General features: G+C 41.5%; 1 protein-coding gene across 1 annotated transcript in view; it reads left to right on the plus strand.

The window, feature by feature from the left end:
- The window catches only part of LOC311132523 (sodium/calcium exchanger 1-like), a gene marked incomplete at both ends in the record, with an annotated part of 73,190 nt that extends 51,499 nt beyond the window's left edge, over window positions 1-21,691 (plus strand). The window contains 6 exons of the mRNA XM_084165796.1: window positions 7,395-7,501; window positions 18,096-18,208; window positions 18,832-18,931; window positions 19,494-19,652; window positions 20,595-20,705; window positions 21,312-21,691. Of these exons, the coding sequence (XP_084021922.1) occupies window positions 7,395-7,501; window positions 18,096-18,208; window positions 18,832-18,931; window positions 19,494-19,652; window positions 20,595-20,705; window positions 21,312-21,691 (970 nt within the window). The remainder of the gene's footprint in view (window positions 1-7,394; window positions 7,502-18,095; window positions 18,209-18,831; window positions 18,932-19,493; window positions 19,653-20,594; window positions 20,706-21,311) is intronic.
- Between the last annotated feature and the right edge of the window lie 295 nt (window positions 21,692-21,986).

The raw sequence follows: 21,986 nt of genomic DNA on the forward strand, positions 1-21,986 counted from the left end.
CGTATACATTTTAACGTATGGGATAGTCTTGTATTGCTTGACTGTTTCAAATAAATTATTATATATACAGTGCCTTCAGAAAGTATTCAGACCCCTTGACTTTTTCCACATTTTGTGACGTTACAACCTTATTCTAAAATGGATTAAATAAAAATAAAATCCTCAGCAATCTATACACAATACCCCATAATGACAAAAAATATATAACTATTTACATAACTATTCAGACCCTTTCCTATGAGACTCGAAATTGAGCTCAGGTGCATCCTGTTTCCATTGATCATCCTTGAGATGTTTCTACAACTTGAGTCCACCTGTGGTAAATTTAATTGATTGTAAATTATTTGGATAGGCACACACCTGTCTATATAAGGTCCCACAGTTGACAGTGCATTTCAGAGCAAAAACCAAGCCATGAGGTCGAAGGAATTGTCCGTAGAGCTCCGAGACAGGATTGTGTCGAGGCACAGATCTGGGGAAGGGTACCAAAAACCTTCTGCAGCATTGAAGGTCCCCAAGAACACAGTGGCCTCCATCATTCTTAAATGGAAGATGTTTGGAACCCCCAAGACTCTTGCTAGAGCTGGCCACCCGGCCAAACTGAGCAATCGGGGGAGAAGGGCCTTGGTCAGAGAGGAGACCAATACCCATATGGTCACTCTGACAGAGCTCTAGAGTTCCTCTATGGAGATGGGAGAACCTTCCAGAAGGACAACCATCTCTGCAGCACTCCAGCAATCAGGCCTTTATGGTAGAGTGGCCAGACGGAAACCACCCCTCAGTAAAAGGCACGACAGCCCGCTTCGAGTTTGCCAAAAGGCACCTACAGACTCTCAGACCACACGAAACAAGATTCTCTGGTCTGATGAAACCAAGATTGAACTCTTTGGCCTGAATGCCAAGTGTCACGTCTGGAGGAAACCTGGTACCATCCCTACAGTGAAGCATGGTGGTGGCAGCATATCATGCTATGGGGAGGTTTTTCAGCGGCAGGGACTGGGAGACTAGTCAGGATCGAGGCAAAGATGAACGGAGCAAAGTACAGAGAGATCCTTAATGAAAACCTGTTCCAGAGCGCTCAGGACCTCAGACTGGGGCGAAGGTTCACCTTCCAACAGGACAATGACCCTAAGCACACATCCAAGACAATGCATGAGTGGCTTCGGGACAAGTCTCTGAATGTCCTTGAGTGGTCCAGACAGAGCCCGAACTTGAACCCGATCGAACATCTCTGGAGAGAACTGAAAATAGCTGTGCAGCAACGCTCCCCATCCAACCTGACAGAGCTTGAGAAGATCTGCAGACAAGAATGGGACAAACACCAAATACAGGTGTGCCAAGCTTGTAGCGTCATACCCAGTAAGACTCGAGGCTGTAATCGCTGCCAAAGGTGCTTCAACAAAGTACTGAGTAAAGGGTCTGAATACTTATGTAAATGTGATATTTCCGTTTTTTACAGAGTTGCTAACATTTCTAAAAACCTGTTTTTGCTTTGTCATTATGTGGTATTGTGTGAAGATTGATGAGGGACAATAAACAATTTTATCAATTTTAGAATAAGCCTGTAACCTAACAAAATGTGGAAAATGTCAAGGGGTCTGAATACTTTCCGAAGCTAACTAAAGTAATGAGTGACCATTTTAGAAAATCATGGCTTTGGTTGCATGCTATTTTATGTCAATCGTATTGCTGCTTGTAGCCTATAACTGATGCTTCGTGGTCTTATGCTGCCATCTATTGGAAATATTTAGCAATTAAAAGTTATTAATTCACATAAAGACATTGGTGAGGCAGCTGAGAAATAAGGTGTATTTTTCTTATTAATTCCTGAGAAAAGTCTCAAACCTGCCCCACCTATCCCACGCCAATTGCTGGACTTTCACATAGAGGTTACTAGGTCACACCCAGTTCAAACCACATTTTGAAAAAATACAACATCAAATGTGTCTTGTTTATCAAGTGTTCTGCCTTGCAATAATACATATAATACAATAACTAATAACAAAAAAAACAGCAAAATGCTTACATAGGTTTTGATTTAAAAAATAACAAAGAAATTGCTATTTAGTAATATAATGGTATATACTAACATAATATTATAACTAAAATAGTTTCTAAAAGTGTTCTAGGCTACCCTACCCTAGAATTAGGGTTAGGGTTAAGGCTAAAATAGGTTATACCTGGGGTTAAGGCTAAAATAGGTAATAACTAGGGTTATGGCTAGGGCTAAGGCTAAAATAGGTTATACGTAGGGCTAGGTTTAGGGTTTTTAAGGCAAAAAACAGTATGGGTTTATAGTTCTCTTGCTCCTCCCTGTGGCCTTCTGCGGGTACTAAAGACCTCATTCGCGACACTTTCTAGGTTCATAATCTGAGGTTGCAACTGCATCAGATCTACAAATCAATAAGCTAGACCTATCCATTTGGTTTGCAACTGAGTGAACCTGCGCAGCATTCGCTCAATTCGATGCCTATGAACGAACAGATTTCTACACATATCAAATTACCTAGCAGCCATGTAGAAACAACAAATCGATTAAAAAAAAAACTGTTCTTTCTTAATTAAAAAATGTCTTCTGGCTGTTTAAATCGGCCACATCTTGAAAAAGAGGACAGGAACATCCGTTTTGTTTAGGTTTTACATATTTATCTGAAAGAATTATGGTTAACCATGAGTTTGATGGCTATGCGCCAGCCATCTCTAGCACTGTGGGTCACCACAACATGTACCCAGCCGAAGAGTGAACACCAAGTAGCGGTAACCTTGTTAATAATCAGTTACCTGAGGTAAGCATGCAAGGTTAACGCGGGCCGGTCTCATTGCCAACAATAGCGAAGTAGGCATTGTGACGCAGAACAATGGGCTGGGAATAGAACGTTCGGAAGGCGGTTGGTGCCACGGTGCTAAAAAAACTAATACAGTGGGGGGAAAAAGTATTTAGTCAGCCACCAATTGTGCAAGTTCTCCCACTTAAAAAGATGAGAGAGGCCTGTAATTTTCATCATAGGTACACGTCAACTATGACAGACAAAATGAGATTTTTTTTTCCAGAAAATCACATTGTAGGATTTTTAATGAATTTATTTGCAAATGATGGTGGAAAATAAGTATTTGGTCAATAACAAAAGTTTCTCAATACTTTGTTATATACCCTTTGTTGGCAATGACACAGGTCAAACGTTTTCTGTAAGTCTTCAAAAGGTTTTCACACACAGTTGCTGGTATTTTGGCCCATTCCTCCATGCAGATCTCCTCTAGAGCAGTGATGTTTTGGGGCTGTCGCTGGGCAACACGGACTTTCAACTCCCTCCAAAGATTTTCTATGGGGTTGAGATCTGGAGACTGGCTAGGCCACTCCAGGACCTTGAAATGCTTCTTACGAAGCCACTCCTTCGTTGCCCGGGCGGTGTGTTTGGGATCATTGTGATGCTGAAAGACCCAGCCACGTTTCATCTTCAATGCCCTTGCTGATGGAAGGAGGTTTTCACTCAAAATCTCACGATACATGGCCCCATTCATTCTTTCCTTTACACGGATCAGTCGTCCTGGTCCCTTTGCAGAAAAATAGCCCCAAAGCATGATGTTTCCACCCCCATGCTTCACAGTAGGTATGGTGTTCTTTGGATGCAACTCAGCATTCTTTGTCCTCCAAACACGATGAGTTGAGTTTTTACCAAAAAGTTATATTTTGGTTTCATCTGACCATATGACATTCTCCCAATCCTCTTCTGGATCATCCAAATGCACTCTAGCAAACTTCAGACGGGCCTGGACATGTACTGGTTTAAGCAGGGGGACACGTCTGGCACTGCAGGATTTGAGTCCCTGGCGGCGTAGTGTGTTACTGATGGTAGGCTTTGTTACTTTGGTCCCAGCTCTCTGCAGGTCATTCACTAGGTCCCCCCGTGTGGTTCTGGGATCATTTTGACCCCACGGGGTGAGATCTTGCGTGGAGCCCCAGATCGAGGGAGATTATCAGTGGTCTTGTATGTCTTCCATTTCCTAATAATTGCTCCCACAGTTGATTTCTTCAAACCAAGCTGCTTACCTATTGCAGATTCAGTCTTCCCAGCCTGGTGCAGGTCTACAATTTTGTTTCTGGTGTCCTTTGACAGCTCTTTGATCTTGGCCATAGTGGAGTTTGGAGTGTGACTGTTTGAGGTTGTGGACAGGTGTCTTTTATACTGATAACAAGTTCAAACAGGTGCCATTAATACAGGTAACGAGTGGAGGACAGAGGAGCCTCTTAAATAAGAAGTTACAGGTCTGTGAGAGCCAGAAATCTTGCTTGTTTGTAGGTGACCAAATACTTATTTTCCACCATAATTTGCAAATAAATTCATAAAAAATCCTACAATGTGATTTGGATTTCTGGAATTTTTTTTCTCAATTTGTCTTTCATAGTTGACGTGTACCTATGATGAAAATTACATGCCTCTCTCATCTTTTTAAGTGGGAGAACTTGCACAATTGGTGGCTGACTAAATACTTTTTTCCCCACTGTAGGAGCTGGCAGAGTGAAAAATGCCCTAAAATAAGGCTTGTTTTTTCGCGATTACTTCAAAACTACGGCAAGCAGCTGGGACATATGGTAATATTATGAAATTGGGCTCCATGGCGGATAAATTGAACTATGTTTCCAGCTTAACGCTTGTGTGTAATCGCCGCACAAATAAATATGCATAAATAAGCTAGCGAACATCTTTGGCTGCTATGATAGCCAGTTAAGATTAGTTATCTAGGTAACATTAGCTATCGTGTAAGGCCAGTTCATGCACCACAATATATAATGTTTTCTTACACAAAACATAGCTAGTTAACGTAATTTATGATAAGTTTAAAACCACCAAACTTTGGGAAACTACCACACTAGTCAATTTCATTTGCATTGCATAGATCAAGCTATGGTAAGACGAGGCAGCCAGATTTCAGACAGGACAAACACTGCAGTTAGCTACGCTGCATTTCCTCGACTAAGAACAACCAAGACCACACAAACCATAGCCGAGAAAACAAATTGTTTTGTTAAGAAATAGTAAGCTATTTACAGTCGGAGGTTTACATACACCTTAGCAAAATACATTTCAACTCAGTTTTTCACAATTCCTGACATTTAATCCTAATAAAAATTCCCTGTCTTAGGTCAGTTAGGATCACCACTTTATTTTAAGAATGTGAAATATCAGAATAATAGTAGAGAGAATGATTTATTTCAGCTTATATTTCTTTTATCACATTCCCAGTGGGTCAGATGTTTACATACACTCAATTAGTATTTGGTAGCATTGCCTTTAAATTGTTTAACTTGGGTCAAACTTTTCGGGTAGCGTTCCACAAGCTTCCCACGATAAGTTGGGTGAATTTTGGCCCTTTCCTCCTGACAGAGCTGGTGTAACTGAGTCAGGTTTGTAGGCCTCCTTGCTCGCACACACTTTTTCAGTTCTGCCCACACATTTTCTATAGGATTGAGGTCAGGGCTTTTGACTTTGTTGTCCTTAAGCCATTTTGCCACAACTTTGGAAGTATGCTTGTGGTCATTGTCCATTTGGAAGACCCATTTGCGACCAAGCTTTAACTTCCTGACTGATGTCTTGAGATGTGGCTTCAATATATCCACATAATTTTCCTTCCTCATGACGCCATCTAGTTTGTGAAGTGCACCAGTCCCTCCTGCAGCAAAGCACCCCCACAGCATTATGTTGCCAGCCCCGTGCTTCACGGTTGGGATGGTGTTCTCCGGCTTGCAAGACCCCCCTTTTTCCTCCAAACATAACGATGGTCATTATGGCCAGACCAGAGGACATTTCTCCAAAATGTACGATCTTTGTCCCCATGTGCAGTTGCAAACTGTAGTCTGGCTTTTTTATGGCGGTTTTGGAGCAGTGGCTTCTTCCTTGCTGAGCGGCCTTTCAGGTTATGTCGATATAGGACTCGTTTTACTGTGGATATAGATACTGTTGTACCTGTTTCCTCCAGCATCTTCACAAGGTCCTTTGCTGTTGTTCTGGGATTGATTTGCACCTTTCGCACCAAAGTACGTTCATCTCTAGGAGACAGAACGCGTCTCCTTCCTGAGCGGTATGACGGCTGCGTGGTCCCATGGTGTTTATACTTGCATACTATTGTTTGTACAGATGAACGTGGTACCTTCAGGCGTTTGGAAATTGCTCCCAAGGATGAACCAGACTTGTGGAGGTCTACAATTTTTTTTCTGAGGTCATGGCTAATTTCCTTTGATTTTCCCATGATGTCAAGCAAAGAGGCACTGATTTTGAAGGTAGGCCTTGAAATGCATCCACAGGTACACCTCCAATTGACTCAAATGATGTCAATTAGCCTATCAGAAGCTTCTGAAGCCATGACATCATTTTCTGGAATTTTCCAAGCTGTTTAAAGGCACAGTCAACTTAGTGTATGTAAACTTCTGACCCACTGGAATTGTGATACAGTGAATTATAAGTGAAATAATCTGTCTGTAAACAATTGTTGGACTTGTGTCATCCACAAAGTAGATGTCTTAACCGACTTGCCAAAACTATAGTTTGTTAACAAGAAATTTGTGGAGTGGTTGAAAAACGATTTCTGACTCCAACCTAAGTGTAGGTAAACTTCCGACTTCAACTGTATGTCTCACTCTGTGAGCATTTATAAGAAATGCAGGATGTGCAGTATATGATGTGCAAGAGGGCATGCATTATGTATGTATTATGTGTTTTGAGTGTGTATGTGTGTGCACTTAAAAATGTATGTGTCATGCATGTACAGTATGTAGTATGTGTGTGTCATCAAAGACCATCTCTAGCAAGTGCGTCAGCAGCAACACACACACGCACGCTCTGTGGTTCTGTGAGGTACTAGTTGCCATATTGAGGATTAGAGTTTCAGCGCTGGCCATTTGTACCACTGATAATTTAATGACACCCTCGCTGTGTGTGTGTGACAAAGAGAAGGAAAGAGAAAGATAGATTGTCTCCCGTGAGAGTTCTTATAATCAGAGTTTTGTTTGTGTATGCAGTTCACTCTTCTCCAAGGAGTGTTGTGTGTGTGTTCTCAATTTCTCTCCTCTTCCCCTCTGAGCGTTGTGTTTACTGCATCTCTTAACCTTTTCAGTTGCATGGTTTTAATGTAGATCTTTCTCTAAATCAGATCAACAGTGGCAATAAAGTCAGTTTAAAAATGACCTCTCTCTCCTTCTTTCTCCCCATATTTTTCTCCCCCCTCCTCATCTCTCTCTCTCTCCCTCCCTAATCTTCTCATCCTCATCACGCCTTCTCTCACTCCTCCTCCCTCTCTCTCTCTGTGTGTATGTACAGTAGCTAAAGAGTGCCAATACAGGTTTTCTAAAAGGAAAATAATAATCTCTCTTCTCCTCATCCCTCTCTTTCTGTCTGTAGGAAGATAATCGAGGTGAAGATTATTGATGATGAGCTGTATGAGAAGAACAAGACCTTCACCATGGAGCTGGGGGTACCGGTACTGCTGGATGCAGGCCAGAAACACGGTGTGTGTGTGTGAGCAGGCTTTCCAAGAAAATCCATCAAAGCCAGCAGATGTAGTATATCAAGGTCTCATCATACCGCTAAGAAGTAGAATAAAGGAAAAAATATATATATATATAATATGAATAATAAGACAGAAAAAAGAGAAAGGGTTGTGGTAGTATTAGTGGTTAATGCCGTACAGTGTATGAAATATCACGATATTACTTAATTCTCTTATTCTTTTTGGTGATGGTATTTTATATACATTTTAATTATCTAATAAGATAAGAGGTTATTATAGTTTAATGTAGTGTATTCCTTGAACCGTGACAGCAATGAGTGAACGCCACTCATTTTACTCTGTCTTTCTCTCTCTTTCTTTCTCTTTTTCTTTCTTTTTTTTTCTGTCTTTTGCTCTCTTTCGCCCTTTCTCCCCTTCCCAACAATATTTTTTTCTAAAATATAATGAATAAGACTCCATATGTTTCATGTTCAACATAAAAGCCTACAGCCTAGGGCAGAGTTCATTACCTCAGAAAATAACTGGTTTCAGTTATAGCATATGTAGCGTTAGCTTAGCTTGTATCTGGATGCTAATGATAACATGCAACAGTATCAAGTACAGTCTTACCGTAGCTTGTCTCTTCATGCTAACAATAGCATTCAGCAGTATCAAGTGTTGTGTTAGCATAGCTTGTGTCTGGGCGCTAGTGATAACCGGCTGGTGTGATTTAATTATGCAACAATAGTGATGCTAGCTAGTGAACGCATACACACACACACACACATTATGACAAAACTCGGTCCTGGGGACCCCAAGGGGTGAACTTTTTTTTTTTTTGCGCTAGCACTACACAGCTGATTTTAAATAATCAAAGCTTAATGATGAGTTGATTATTTAAGTCATCTGTGTAGTGCTAGGGCAAAAACCAAAACCCTTGGGGTTGCCAGAACGAGTTTGGGAAACACTGACCTAGCCTATAAATGAAAGTTTGTAACGTAGATTGACAGGTCAAGAGAGAGAAATTGGCGTAATCATGGTGACAGACAGTGACACATTCAATACAGCCTTGCACACTCTTGCCTGCATCTAGTTAATCTGGGGTGTTATCTTTAGTCCAAACTGTTTTTGTTGCATTTGCTTCCGTTTAAGAAACGTTTTGCAACAGAATCGGCGGATCACCCGCACACACAGTTCACTTTCATAGCAACCACATACAAACAGCATCATCACTTTGCTCGTTGTATAATTTCTTCTTGCATCTACGCGCTCTCCTCCTCTCACCTTTTCCCTTTGCTTGTGGACTCTCTCCAAGCCAAACCTTTGTACCATAACCGCTAACCTCTCCAAGCCAAACCTTTGTACCATAACCGCTAACCTCTCCAAGCCAAACCTTCATACCATAACCGCTAACCTCTTCAAGCCAAACCTTCATACCATAACCGCTAACCTCTCCAAGCCAAACCTTCATACCATAACCGCTAACCACTACACAGCCTACATCGTTGTCACCATATTAACGTTATAGTCAACAAACTAGAACTAAGGCGTTAGTAAACCCACAATCCAATTCATGTGTTCAGTAACACAGTGCAGCAAGCAGTTTAGCAGTTACACCGGCAGGCCCTGGTGGCAATGCATTTATGAAACCAAAAGCACCTTGACTTGGAAGAGTTGCAGTGTTGGATAGCTTTAGCCAGCTAGCTAGCATAAATAGCATTCCTCTCTGTTTGAGTCAGGTTGTTGAGTAGGCTAAATTAGCTGCATTAGCTAGGTAACTGAAAAGTAAAATAAAAATACAATGAAATAGCTCTTTCTCTGCTGCTTCTCCTTAATATTTTATGAAATACATTTGTTCAAAACAGTTCAACTATTGTTTTTCTCTCCGAGTCAACTACTCACCACACTTTATGCACTGCAGTGCTAGCTAGCTAGCTAGCTGTTACTTATGCTTTCAGTACTAGATTCATTCTCTGATCCTTTGGTTGGATGGACAAGATGTTAGTTCATACTGCAAGAGCCCTGATACAGTGCTTTCAGAAAGTATTCACACCCCTTGACTTATTCCGCATTTTGTTGTGGATTAAATCAAGAACAAAAAAATCTCACCCATCTACACACAATACCCCATAGCTCAATTGGTAGAGCATGGCGCTTGTAACGCCAGGGTAGTGGGTTCGATCCCCGGGACCACCCATACGTAAAAATGTATGCACACATGACTGTAAGTCGCTTTGGATAAAAGCGTCTGCTAAATGGCATATTCTTTTTTATTATTAATATTTGTAAAAAAAAATTGATTTGATGCTTTTTAATTAGCCCAAGACTGATAAGAGACTCTCTGTGTTCTCTCACAATGGAGAGAGTTAAAGGGATTTGCATATGGATTTGCATTTGTATACGCATCAAAAGTCCCAATGCAAAGCTACACCTCACTTTTCAATTTTTCAAGTTATTACATAAAACCAATCAGAACCGATCAGAATTCTGAAGTCTTCCAGAAATGTTTTTGAGTGGCGACGGGTCATAAAGAGGACGTGGCCAGCCAGCCTATTCCCTACAATGTAATCTCAGACAGAAATATCTTCAAATGTATAACTTCAAATTAAACCAAAATGGCTACTGGTTTCAATTACATTTTCAGCCAATTTACAAGCAAATACTATGAATTTACTGTTACAAATCAGCTTGCAAGGCTGCTAGCCAACTACCCTGCTGACGTTATCCCTAACAGCACTGCATGAGTCAACCAGTGTCTATCAACACCTAGCTAGCTAATGTACAGCTTTAATAGCGAATTGAGCCACATTAAAGTAAACCAACGTTTTGGAAATGCATAATGCCATCTAACCAATTAGCTATCAAAAAATGTTATATGCAGTTATTTTAGCCAGCAAGCTAGCCAGCCAGCTAATGTTAGCCATTTTAGCCAGCTAGCTAGCCTAGCCAGTTAGCTAGCCTAGCCAACCACCACGGTCGGCATAAGCAGCAAGCCAGAACAACACCCTCGCCAGCAGATCAAAAGCTAAGAGAGAGCAGAGACTTACAAATTGAGGGCTGGGGCCCATCCGATGGTAAAAAAGTGGAGGCTGAGTTACCAAAGTGAGAGCAAGGGAGAGAGGCGCTTCAGAGGGGTGAGGCCATAGTGCTAGATAGCCAGTGAACAAGCAGGGGGAGGCAGGGAGAGAGTCAGTGAGAGTAATCCAATAGCGATATAGCGAGATAAATCCAAAGTAGATAGATTCCAGAGGCAATAATCCAAAGTCGGCACAGGGGACGAAGGGAACAGTCAACAAGCCGGTGATCGGAGGAAGGCTCCAGGCAGGTGGAGGTGATCACACAACAGCACAGTTCAGACTCAGTTGTAAGTCAGCTCTAAGCCAAGGTTGAAAAGGCCTTTGATAAAGTAAGACTGGATTTTATTTATAAATGCCTGGATTTTTGCAATTTTGGTGAGTCTCATAAAATGGGTAAAAGTAATGTATTTCAACCTCAGGTGTAAAATAGTAAATAGCGGCTACTTCTCAGAGAGTTTTGAATTGTCAAGAGGAGTTAAACAAGGGTGTCCGCTGTCACCATATCTATTCGTTATGGCCATCAAAATGCTAGCTATTAAAATCAGATCAAATATCAACATTAGAGGATAAGAAATTTACAATTTTTACATTACCCTGCAGTTTACCTATAAAATGGGCTGACGGTGAAGTAGACATAATTGGTATTCATATCACAAAATATATAAATGAGCTCTCCACAATACATTTAAATAGAAAACTAGTAAAAATAGACAAGATCCTTCAACCATGGAGAGGTAAATACCTGTCTATTTATGGAAGAATTGCACTGATTAACTCCTTAGTCATATCATATTTTTCTCACTTACAGTGCATTCGGAAACTGTTCAGGTCCATTGACTTTTTCTACATTTTGTTACATTACAGCCTTATTCTAAAATTGATTAAATTGTTTTTTTCCCCTCATCAATCTACACACAATACCCCATAATGAAAAAGCAAAAACAGGTTTTCATCAAGGATCTCTCTGTACTTTGATGCGTTCATCTTTGCATCGATCCCGACTAGTCTCCCAGTCCCTGCCGCTGAAAAACATCCCCACAGCATGATGCTGCCACCACCATGCTTCACCGTTGGGATGGTGCCAGGTTACCTCCAGACGTGACGCTTGGCATTCAGGCCAAAGAGTTTGATCTTGTTTTCATCAGACCAGAGAATCAGCCCGCAAACTCCAAGCGGGCTGTCATGTGCCTTTTACTGAGGAGTGGCTTCTGTCTGGCCACTCTACCATAAAGGCCTGATTGGTGGAGTGCTGCAGAGATGGTTGTCTTTCTGGAAGGTTCTCCCATCCCCACAGAGGAACTCTAGAGCTCTGTCAGAGTGACCGTTGGGTTCTTGGTCACCTCCCTGACCAAGGCCCTTCTTCCCCGATTGCTCAGTTTGGCCGCGCGGCCAGCTCTAGGAAGAGTCTTGGTGGTTCCAAACTTCTTCCATTTAAGAATGATGGAGGCCACTGTGTTCTTGGGGACCTTCAATGCTGCAGAAATGTTTTGGTACCCTTCCCCAGATCTGGGCCTCGACACAATCCTGTCTTGCACTACGGACAATTCCTTCGACCTCATGGCTTGATTTTTTTTTTTTTTTTTTTTTTGGGGGGGGGGGGGGTAGATCAGCTTAATATTGCAGATAGATTGTAACTTCCATCAATGTAATTGTATTGCATCACTTCCAATCCCCCATGTTTATATATATATATATACAATGGGGGAAAAAAGTATTTAGTCAGCCACCAATTGTGCAAGTTCTCCCACTTAAAAAGATGAGAGAGGCCTGTAATTTTCATCATAGGTACACGTCAACTATGACAGACAAATTGAGAATATTTTTTCCGGAAAATCACATTTTAGGATTTTTAATGAATTTATTTGCAAATTATGGTGGAAAATAAGTATTTGGTCACCTACAAACAAGCAAGATTTCTGGCTCTCACAGACCTGTAACTTCTTCTTTAAGAGGCTCCTCTGTCCTCCACTCGTTACCTGTATTAATGGCACCTGTTTGAACTTGTTATCAGTGTAAAAGACACCTGTCCACAACCTCAAACAGTCACACTCCAAACTCCACTATGGCCAAGGCCAAAGAGCTGTCAAAGGACACCAGAAACAAAATTGTAGAACCGCACCAGGCTGGGAAGACTGAATATGCAATAGGTAAGCAGCTTGGTTTGAAGAAATCAACTGTGGGAGCAATTATTAGGAAATGGAAGACATACAAGACCACTGATAATCTCCCTCGATCTGGGGCTCCACGCAAGATCTCACCCCGTGGGGTCAAAATGATCACAAGAACGGTGAGCAAAAATCCCAGAACCACACGGGGGGACCTAGTGAATGACCTGCAGAGAGCTGGGACCAAAGTAACAAAGCCTACCATCAGTAACACACTACGCCGCCAGGGACTCAAATCCTGCAGTGCCAGACGTGTCCCCCTGCTTAAGCCAGTACATGTCCAGGCCCGTCTGAAGTTTGCTAGAGTGCATTTGGATGATCCAGAAGAGGATTGGGAGAATGTCATATGGTCAGATGAAACCAAAATATAACTTTTTGGTAAAAACTCAACTCGTCGTGTTTGGAGGACAAAGAATGCTGAGTTGCATCCAAAGAACACCATACCTACTGTGAAGCATGGGGGTGGAAACATCATGCTTTGGGGCTGTTTTTCTGCAAAGGGACCAGGAAGACTGATCCGTGTAAAGGAAAGAATGAATGGGGCCATGTATCGTGAGATTTTGAGTGAAAACCTCCTTCCATCAGCAAGGGCATTGAAGATGAAACGTGGCTGGGTCTTTCAGCATGACAATGATCCCAAACACACCGCCCGGGCAACGAAGGCGTGGCTTTGTAAGAAGCATTTCAAGGTCCTGGAGTGGCCTAGCCAGTCTCCAGATCTCAACCCCATAGAAAATCTTTGGAGGGAGTTGAAAGTCCGTGTTGCCCAGCGACAGCCCCAAAACATCACTGCTCTAGAGGAGATCTGCATGGAGGAATGGGCCAAAATACCAGCAACAGTGTGTGAAAACCTTGTGAAGACTTACAGAAAACGTTTGACCTGTGTCATTGCCAACAAAGGGTATATAACAAAGTATTGAGAAACTTTTGTTATTGACCAAATACTTATTTTCCACCATAATTTGCAAATAAATTCATAAAAAATCCTACAATGTGATTTTCTGGAGAAAAAAAATCTCATTTTGTCTGTCATAGTTGACGTGTGCCTATGATGAAAATTACAGGCCTCTCTCATCTTTTTAAGTGGGAGAACTTGCACAATTGTTGGCTGACTAAATACTTCTTATATATAAACCCCAGTCGTACTTTATCAAATGCCTTTTCGAAGTCCGCTATGAATAGCAGGCCTGGTTTCCCAGATTTTCCATAGTGTTCTGTTGTTTCCAATACTTGCCTTATATTATCTCTAATGTATCTTCCATGTAAAAAACCTGTCTTAGAATGAATAATATCCGACAATACCTTTTTAATTCTATGCGCTATACATTTTGCTAGAATTTTTGCATCACAACACTGAAGTGTAAGGGGCCTCCACATTTTTAAATGGACTGGATCTTTATATTTTCCACTTGTATCCTGTTTCAGTAATAATGAGATCAGACCTTCTTATTGAGTGTCAGATAATCTACCATTTACATAGGAGTGGTTAAAAAATGCTAATAACGGTCCTTTTAGTATATCAAAAAAGGTTTGGTATACCTCAACTGGTATGCCATCCAACTCTGGAGTTTTCTCGGACTTAAAGTATGTAATTGCATTCAGAGGTTCCTCCTCTGTAATTTCACCTTCACATAAGTCTTTCTGTATGGCTGTTAATTTTACATTATCAATAGAAAAAAATCTCTACAATTAGCTTCAGTTAGAGGAGATGGAGGCGACTGAAACGAAAACATATGCTTAAAGTACTTTGTTTCCTCCTTCAAATCATCATTTGGTGAATCATGGGTTACTCCGTCAATTGTAACCAGTTTCATTAAATTATTTTTGGTAGCATTCCTATGTTGAAGGTTAAAAAAGAATTTGGTGCATTTTTCCCCATATTCCATCCAGTTTGCTTAATTTTTTATAATATATTACACTTGATCTTTCTTGAACAAGTTTCTCCATTTATTTTTGTTTTTCCTCTAATTTATTCCGAGCCTCTATGTTACAGTTGTTATTGCCATCTATCTGTTCTGTTAGACTTTCTATTTCTTTTGTTAGTATAAACTTTTTTGACCTAAATTGCTTTTGTTTTCAAGATGAGTACTGAATTGCATGGCCTCTAAATGCACATTTAAAGGTGTCCCATACAATAAGGGGATTTGCTGTACCTATGTTATGTCGGAAAAAGTCAGTTATAAATTCCTTGTCCTAGTTAAAAATAAATGATCATCCAATAGGCTTTGATTAAATTTCCAATATCCTCGCCCACGTGGAAATTCAGTAAGAGTAATGTATATGCCAATTATATGATGGTCCGACCGCATTCTGTCCCCTATCAACACTTTTTAACTTTTGGTGCCAACGAGAATGAGATAAGAAAGAAGTCAAGATGAATAGCTTGATTGAGTCTCCGCCACAAAATCATGGCTTGATTTTTGCTCTGACATGCACTGTCAACTGTGGGACCTTATATAGACAGGTGTGTGCCTTTCCAAATCATGTCCAATCAATTAAATTTACCACAGGTGGACTCCAATCAAGTTGTAGGACCATCTCAAGGATGATCAATGGAAAAAATTTTTTTTTATAAATTTGCAAACATTTCTAAAAACCTGTTTTCGCTTTGTCATTATGGGGTATTGTGTGTAGATTAATGAGTTTTTTTTCTCCATCCATTTTAGAATAAGGCTGTAACCTAACAAAATGTGGAAACAGTCAAGGGGTCTGAATACTTTCTAAAGGCACTGTACTTATGGCGCTGCCTACTCCTGATTATTCGTTTTTCAAATCATATGAGCAAAATATATTTAGCTATATCTGGGATGCTAAACCAGACAAGATAAAGCGTGCCTATCTATATAATGAATATGAACTGCGTGGGTTGAGATTATTACATTGAAAAGCACCAAACCTCTCTCTAAAAGCTGCACTTATACACAAGTTTTACTTGAAACCTAAATGGTTCTCAAGTAGATTACTAAGAAATGCTCATCCATTGTTTAAAAATTGCCTTTTTGCTTTTTTGCAGATTGCCATGTCTCATTTTTGATTAATTGAAAATGAAACCTTTTTCACAGTATCTCTCTTTTTCAAACAAGCATTGCTGAGCTGGTTACAATTTCAATTTAATCCCCCTGAAAAGATGGAACAAATATTACAACAAATATTATGGTTGAACTCAAATGTGCTGGTTTAAAAAAGACCTCTATTTATGGAAAAGGTGTTTGAAAAGGGTATTTTGTTTTTAAATGATATTGTAAATTGGAATGGTAGAGTTATGTCTTTCATGGAGTTATCAGAATTGTATGGGAAGGTCTGCTCAATCCAAGATTACAACCAATTGATTACAGCATTACCCCAACAATGGAGGAGGCAGGTGGCAGCAGGAGGAGGTAGGGAACTGGTCTGTCTGCCCAATATAAAGGATAAAAACTGGCGGAGGAATAAAAATAGCATAAATAGGAAAGTATACCAGTTCAATTTGAGGACCGAGATGTTGACAGCTGTGCCATATAGATTGCAAAATAGTTGGGAAGAGATGTTTGATGTACTGATTCCATGGTACAGGGTGTATGAGTTGATATATAAAACGACACAAGATTCAAGACTTCGTGCTTTTCAGCAAAAATTATTGTACAGAACAAAATGTTGAATATTTGGAGCATACAATAATCGCTGCTCTGCAGATTTTGTTGTGAGGATACAGAATCAATAAACCATTTGTTGTGGTATTGCCCTCAGGTAGCCTGTTTCTGGTCTCAGCTTCAGGAATGGCTGAAAAAGCATAACATTAATAAAAAATTGACCCTAGAAATAGCATTGTTGGGAGATCTGGAGAGACCTGGTCAGTCAATTACAAATATACTAATACTCTTAGTAAAAGTATTTATCTTCAACTCGCAATCTGTGGATTTTATTTGATTAGATAGATTCTAATTGTATGTTAAACATCACAGCATTGTTGAAAGATATATGGTGTGTAGGAATCCGAAGAGGAGGGCCAGCAGAGATAGGTGGGATGGGCTGAGGGAAGCTAAGGGTTGGGATGTGGAATTGGAGACAAGTGGGAGTGGAGTTGCTGGGCGGGGGATAGAATGACGGTCAAAGATAAAAGCAAAACAATTAAGTAAAACATTTAAAACAATTAAAAATAAGTTTGAATGACACTGAGGGGCAACGTTGTTACATCTAATGCCTGTTTGCCTGAGACTGATGCCGCGCAGGTGTTTGTAAGCGTGTAATAATAATAATAATATGCCATTTAGCAGACGCTTTTATCCAAAGCGACTTACAGTCATGCGTGCATACATTTTTGTGTATGGGTGGTCCCGGGGATCGAACCCACTACCTTGGCGTTACAAGCGCCGTGCTCTACCAGCTGAGCTACAGAGTGTACACATGCATATACACACACTCTCATTCAAACGCACATACATGCACATACACGGACACACACTTAAATTATTATTTTATTTCATTATGATTATAAAACATTTTGTGGGGGGACTGTGGGGGGGTCTCGGATGGTTGAGGGGCAGCTCTCGGGGAACTGTGGGGGGGAGGGGGGGGGGGGGGGGGTCTTGGAGGGCTGGTGGCCTGGCGGTTGGGAGCTTGGGCCGGTGGTTGATAGGTCGCTGGTTCGGGTCCCCGTTTTTGACTTTGTGGGAGATCTGTCGACGTGTCCTTGAGCAGGGTGTTGACCCTGGTTGCTTCTGTGGGTCGCTCTGGATGGGAGTCTGTTAGATGACTGAATGTAATGTAAATAATACATATTTTTTAAAAGCCAAGGTTGGAAAAGTTACAAAACTCTGGTAGCCTACTTCACAGACAGCAAGCCGAAAAGTTGACAAAACAAAAAGGAGGAAAAAACTAAGAAAGGACAAACGAGGTACTAAACAATTAGAGCACCAAGAGCCTGCCAGTGTTGAAGCTGGAGTGCCACGTGCCCCATCTGTTTCTTGTTTACATCACACTTCCTTGTGATTGGTGGATTGTAGCTCACCACCGCCAACACTTGAACACTCGGTCTGGAATTTAATACATGCGGGCATGACTAGTAGCTAATGTTAGCCAGCTCGAGCTAGCATACGAACTCTGTAGAACAGAGTAGGTTCTTTGAATGACATTGCCAATAGTGCATTGTGGGTAGTTCCGAAGATATCCGAAAATAAGTAAAAACCCCAAAACATAAGTTGTTTTGGAGTTATAGGTAACCAGATTGTGAATACAGCTAAGATATGAAGTCTTTGACCAAACTCTTGCTTCCTACCCTTTAAAGAGAGACATTTCCTCTCCAGTACAGCAAGAGATGAGTTTCCTAAAAGCCACGTTAGCTACAAAGCTTTCCAGAAACTCATCCCTTTTCCCTCATTCCTCCATCTCCTAGGCGACTCCAATGAGAACAAGCCGTCTGATGACGAGATAGCCAATATGGGTTGTCCCAGTCTGGGAGAGAACACACACATTGAGGTGGTCATCGAGGAGTCCTATGAGTTCAAGGTGTGTGTGTGTGTGTTTGTGTGTGTGTGTGTAGGGGTTAATTTTTGTATTATTTTACTCTGTTTTATGTATTTGTTTTGTGTATTCATTTTGTGTATTACATGTATTGTTGTGTATTGGTTTTGTGTATAATTGTTTTGTCATCTTTTTGTATGGTTTGTGTATTCATTTTGTGTATCATTTATGTATATGTATGCATGTGTGTTTGTGTGTGTGTATATGTAGTGTGGTGTGAACACACTTATAAGGAGAACTAAGAAGTTATACTCTCTCTTTGTCACTTTCTGTCTCTATATTAATATGCTTGTATGTTTCTGTACACGAACGCATGGGTGTGTATGTACAGTGTGTGTGAAGCATCTTCAGTAAGCTTATTAAAGACTATTACTAAATTATTTATCTCTGTTTAAGCGTCTGTATTAACTCTATAAGCTGAATCATAACTTGAGTTCCATGAGTAACCCAGGCTTTTGTGTATATCAATCAGGCATTGATATCAATGATAAATCAGTGGGAGATTTATGAAAAAAGTTAAAGAAAGTTACGATCTCAAGATAAGATTCAGCAGTGTGTGTGTTTGTGTATTCACTGAGTGCATGGGGCGGTCTCGTGCGTGTGTATAGAACACGGTAGATAAGCTGATCAAGAAGACTAACCTTGCGTTGGTGGTGGGGAGCAGCAGTTGGAGAGAACAGTTTGTCTCCGCTGTCACTGTCAGCGCAGGTAACTACCTCACTTCCTGTCTGCATGATGTCACTTCCTATCTACAGAATTTTCTGAAAACGTACTGACTGAACAGAATTTAACACATTTGGAATTAGAACCCAAACCCTCATTTGTTGTCGACGTGCCCTTGAGCAGTGTGTTGACCCTGGTTGCTTCTGTGGGTCGCTCTGGATGGGAGTATGTTAGATGACTGAATGTAATATAAATGTTGAGTGACTTCACTGCAAGTAGATTGTATGTTTTAATATTCAAAAAATTATTATAATACAAATAAATAAAAAGCCAAGGTTGAAAAAGTTACAAAACTCTGGTAGTCTACTTCACAGACAACAGGCCGAAAAGTTGACAAAACAAAAAGGAGGAAAAAACTAAGAAAGGACAAACGAGGTACTAAACAATTAGAGCACCAAGAGCCTGCCAGTGCTGAAGCTGGAGTGCAGGGGCCCCCACGTGCCCCATCTGTTCCTTGTTTACTCTTTATACAACACTCTCTTTATACAAGACTCTGCGGCTCATTGCCCCCCCCAGCCTTCCTCTGTCCCCCTTCTCCCCCCTCCAGGTGATGATGATGAGGAAAGTGGTGAAGAGCATCTCCCGTCCTGCTTCGATTACATAATGCACTTCATCACCGTCTTCTGGAAGGTTCTATTCGCCTTCGTCCCTCCGACGGAGTACTGGAGCGGCTGGGCCTGCTTCATAGTATCTATATCTCTGATAGGTACGTAACCCTGACCCCTAACCCACTGAAATTTAGGTGGAACTCCATACAATATGATATGCAGTTCTATTCACGCCAGGGGAACCAAGCAGGAGTTAACAACTTTGGTGAAATTCCACATGATTATTGCATTTTAGTTTTTGTGTATTGCACTTGCATTCAGTAGCATCTATGAATCACATGATTATGCATAGCATTGACATCAAACTAAAGAACCAAGGACACGGATGGTTCCTGATTCTTTCTGGTGTTTACACAACTGGTGCTGTGAGATTAGGATATCAGGATTCAAGGATGCTGTGAGATTAGGATATCAGGACCTGCTTAGACAAAGCAATTGTAACAGTAGAGCAAAGGGTCGCAATATATGGGAAAAGGAATGGTTGCAGTATTGCCGTTGTAATGAGTACATGATGTATGGAATGCTAAGGCATAAATGTATGAACGCGTGTATTCTTATTTTAAATTGATGTAGTTCTATCCTTGTGCTGTACTTGTCTATTAATGTTATGTATTATGCCATGTGTTATGTTTTGTATGGACCCCAGGAAGAGTAACTGCTGCTATAGCAGTAGCTAATGGGGATCCTAATAAAATACGAAAAAACTATCCCCTAACCCCTAACTCAATGGTACGGCTGGGCATGCTTCATTGTATCTATCAGTCTGATAGGTAGGCACTTAACCCCTAACCCATGACCCCTAACCCAACAGAGTACTGGTACAGCTGGGCCTACTTCCTGCTTCTGTATCCATCTCACTCATAGGTAACATGAAGTTCATGTTTAAAATGTGATTCCCCACCAGAGACCTTTCCTCATCTGTACCCCTTGTAATGTCTGACTAAACCTATACAATAATATTGTATTACATCCCTGAAAGTTGAGAAGAGTAACTTGTCAAGGAAATGTTTACAGTATGGATTATTTTATGTACCTGATAGGAGTTCTAACGGCTGTGACAGGGGACCTGGCCTCTCACTTCGGCTGTACCGTGGGTCTGAAGGACTCTGTCACTGCCGTGGTGTTTGTAGCGCTGGGGACATCTGTACCAGGTAGGCTACACACAGTACACACAGCGCAATAGGGTCACACAAACACAGCCTTATCTACACACACACCGCAGGGGTCACACACACAGCCTTGCATACACACACACACATACCGCAGTAGTGTTTTTAGCACCAGAGACCTGTGTCACACACATTCCTAAGTAGGCAGGCGTACAAGCACACGTGCAAGTTCTCTATCTTTCTTTCAATTACTCTCCATGTCTCTCCAAATTCTCCTCACGTTCTCTCTACTGCACACACCTGCTTTCATACCCTCTTACCCCTGTCCTTTTTCTCTCTTCTCTCTGCTCTCGGTTTGTCCTAATTATGCAATCACGATGATGTAATTACATTTTAAACTGTAACCTTCATGCCTCAGTACCCAGGTGTGTCTCCTCTGCTGTAGATGTTGCGACTGAGAGTATGCGTGCAGGCATTCATGTGTGGATTATGACCACCTTAGGGAGTGTGTGTGTGCGTTTGTGAAGATGGGATTGGTCTGCCTCTCCCACGAGGTGTTTGTTTTCTCTTTTAAACTAGTTGAAATCGTTTTTCTTGTCTCCCCTATTTGCCCATCCTCTCACCTGCTCCCTCGCCACCATTACCCAGACACCTTTGCCAGTAAGGTGGCCGCCATCCAGGACCAGTACGCTGACGGCTCCATCGGCAACGTAACCGGTAGCAATGCAGTGAACGTGTTCCTAGGCATCGGAGTGGCGTGGACCATCGCCGCCGTGTTCTGGCATTCCAAGGGCCAGGTGTTCCGTGTTGACCCGGGCTCGCTGGCGTTCTCCGTCACACTCTTCACGGTGATGGCGTGCACATGTGTGATGATGCTACTTTACCGGCGGCGAGCGTCGGTGGCGGGTGGCGAACTCGGAGGGCCAAGGACTACCAAGATCGTGACGTCACTGGTCTTCATGTCCATGTGGCTGATTTACATACTGCTGTCATCGTTGGAGGCATACTGCCATATACCTGGGTTCTAGAGAGGGATGAGAGAGAGAGGGGGAGGGGGAGAGAAAGAGGGAAAGAAAGGCAGAGGGGGAAGACGGGAAGGAGAGAGAGGGAGGGGTGAGTGAAGGGAGGGATGAGGGTTAGGGGGAAAGAGAGAGGGGGGAATACACACATGGAGGGAAGGAGGGGAAAGTGAGGGAGGTTGATGAGGAGATAAAGCAGGAAAAAAGCAGTGGACAAAGAATGTTGGAAAGAGTTAGTATGGATAGAGGGATGAGGGAAAGAAAGAAAAACCTACATAGATATGTGCCCTCTCTATTCTCTTCT

The sequence above is a fragment of the Coregonus lavaretus genome (genome assembly GCF_964263955.1).
Source record: "Coregonus lavaretus genome assembly, chromosome: 7".
Taxonomy (NCBI): Eukaryota; Metazoa; Chordata; class Actinopteri; order Salmoniformes; family Salmonidae; genus Coregonus; species Coregonus lavaretus.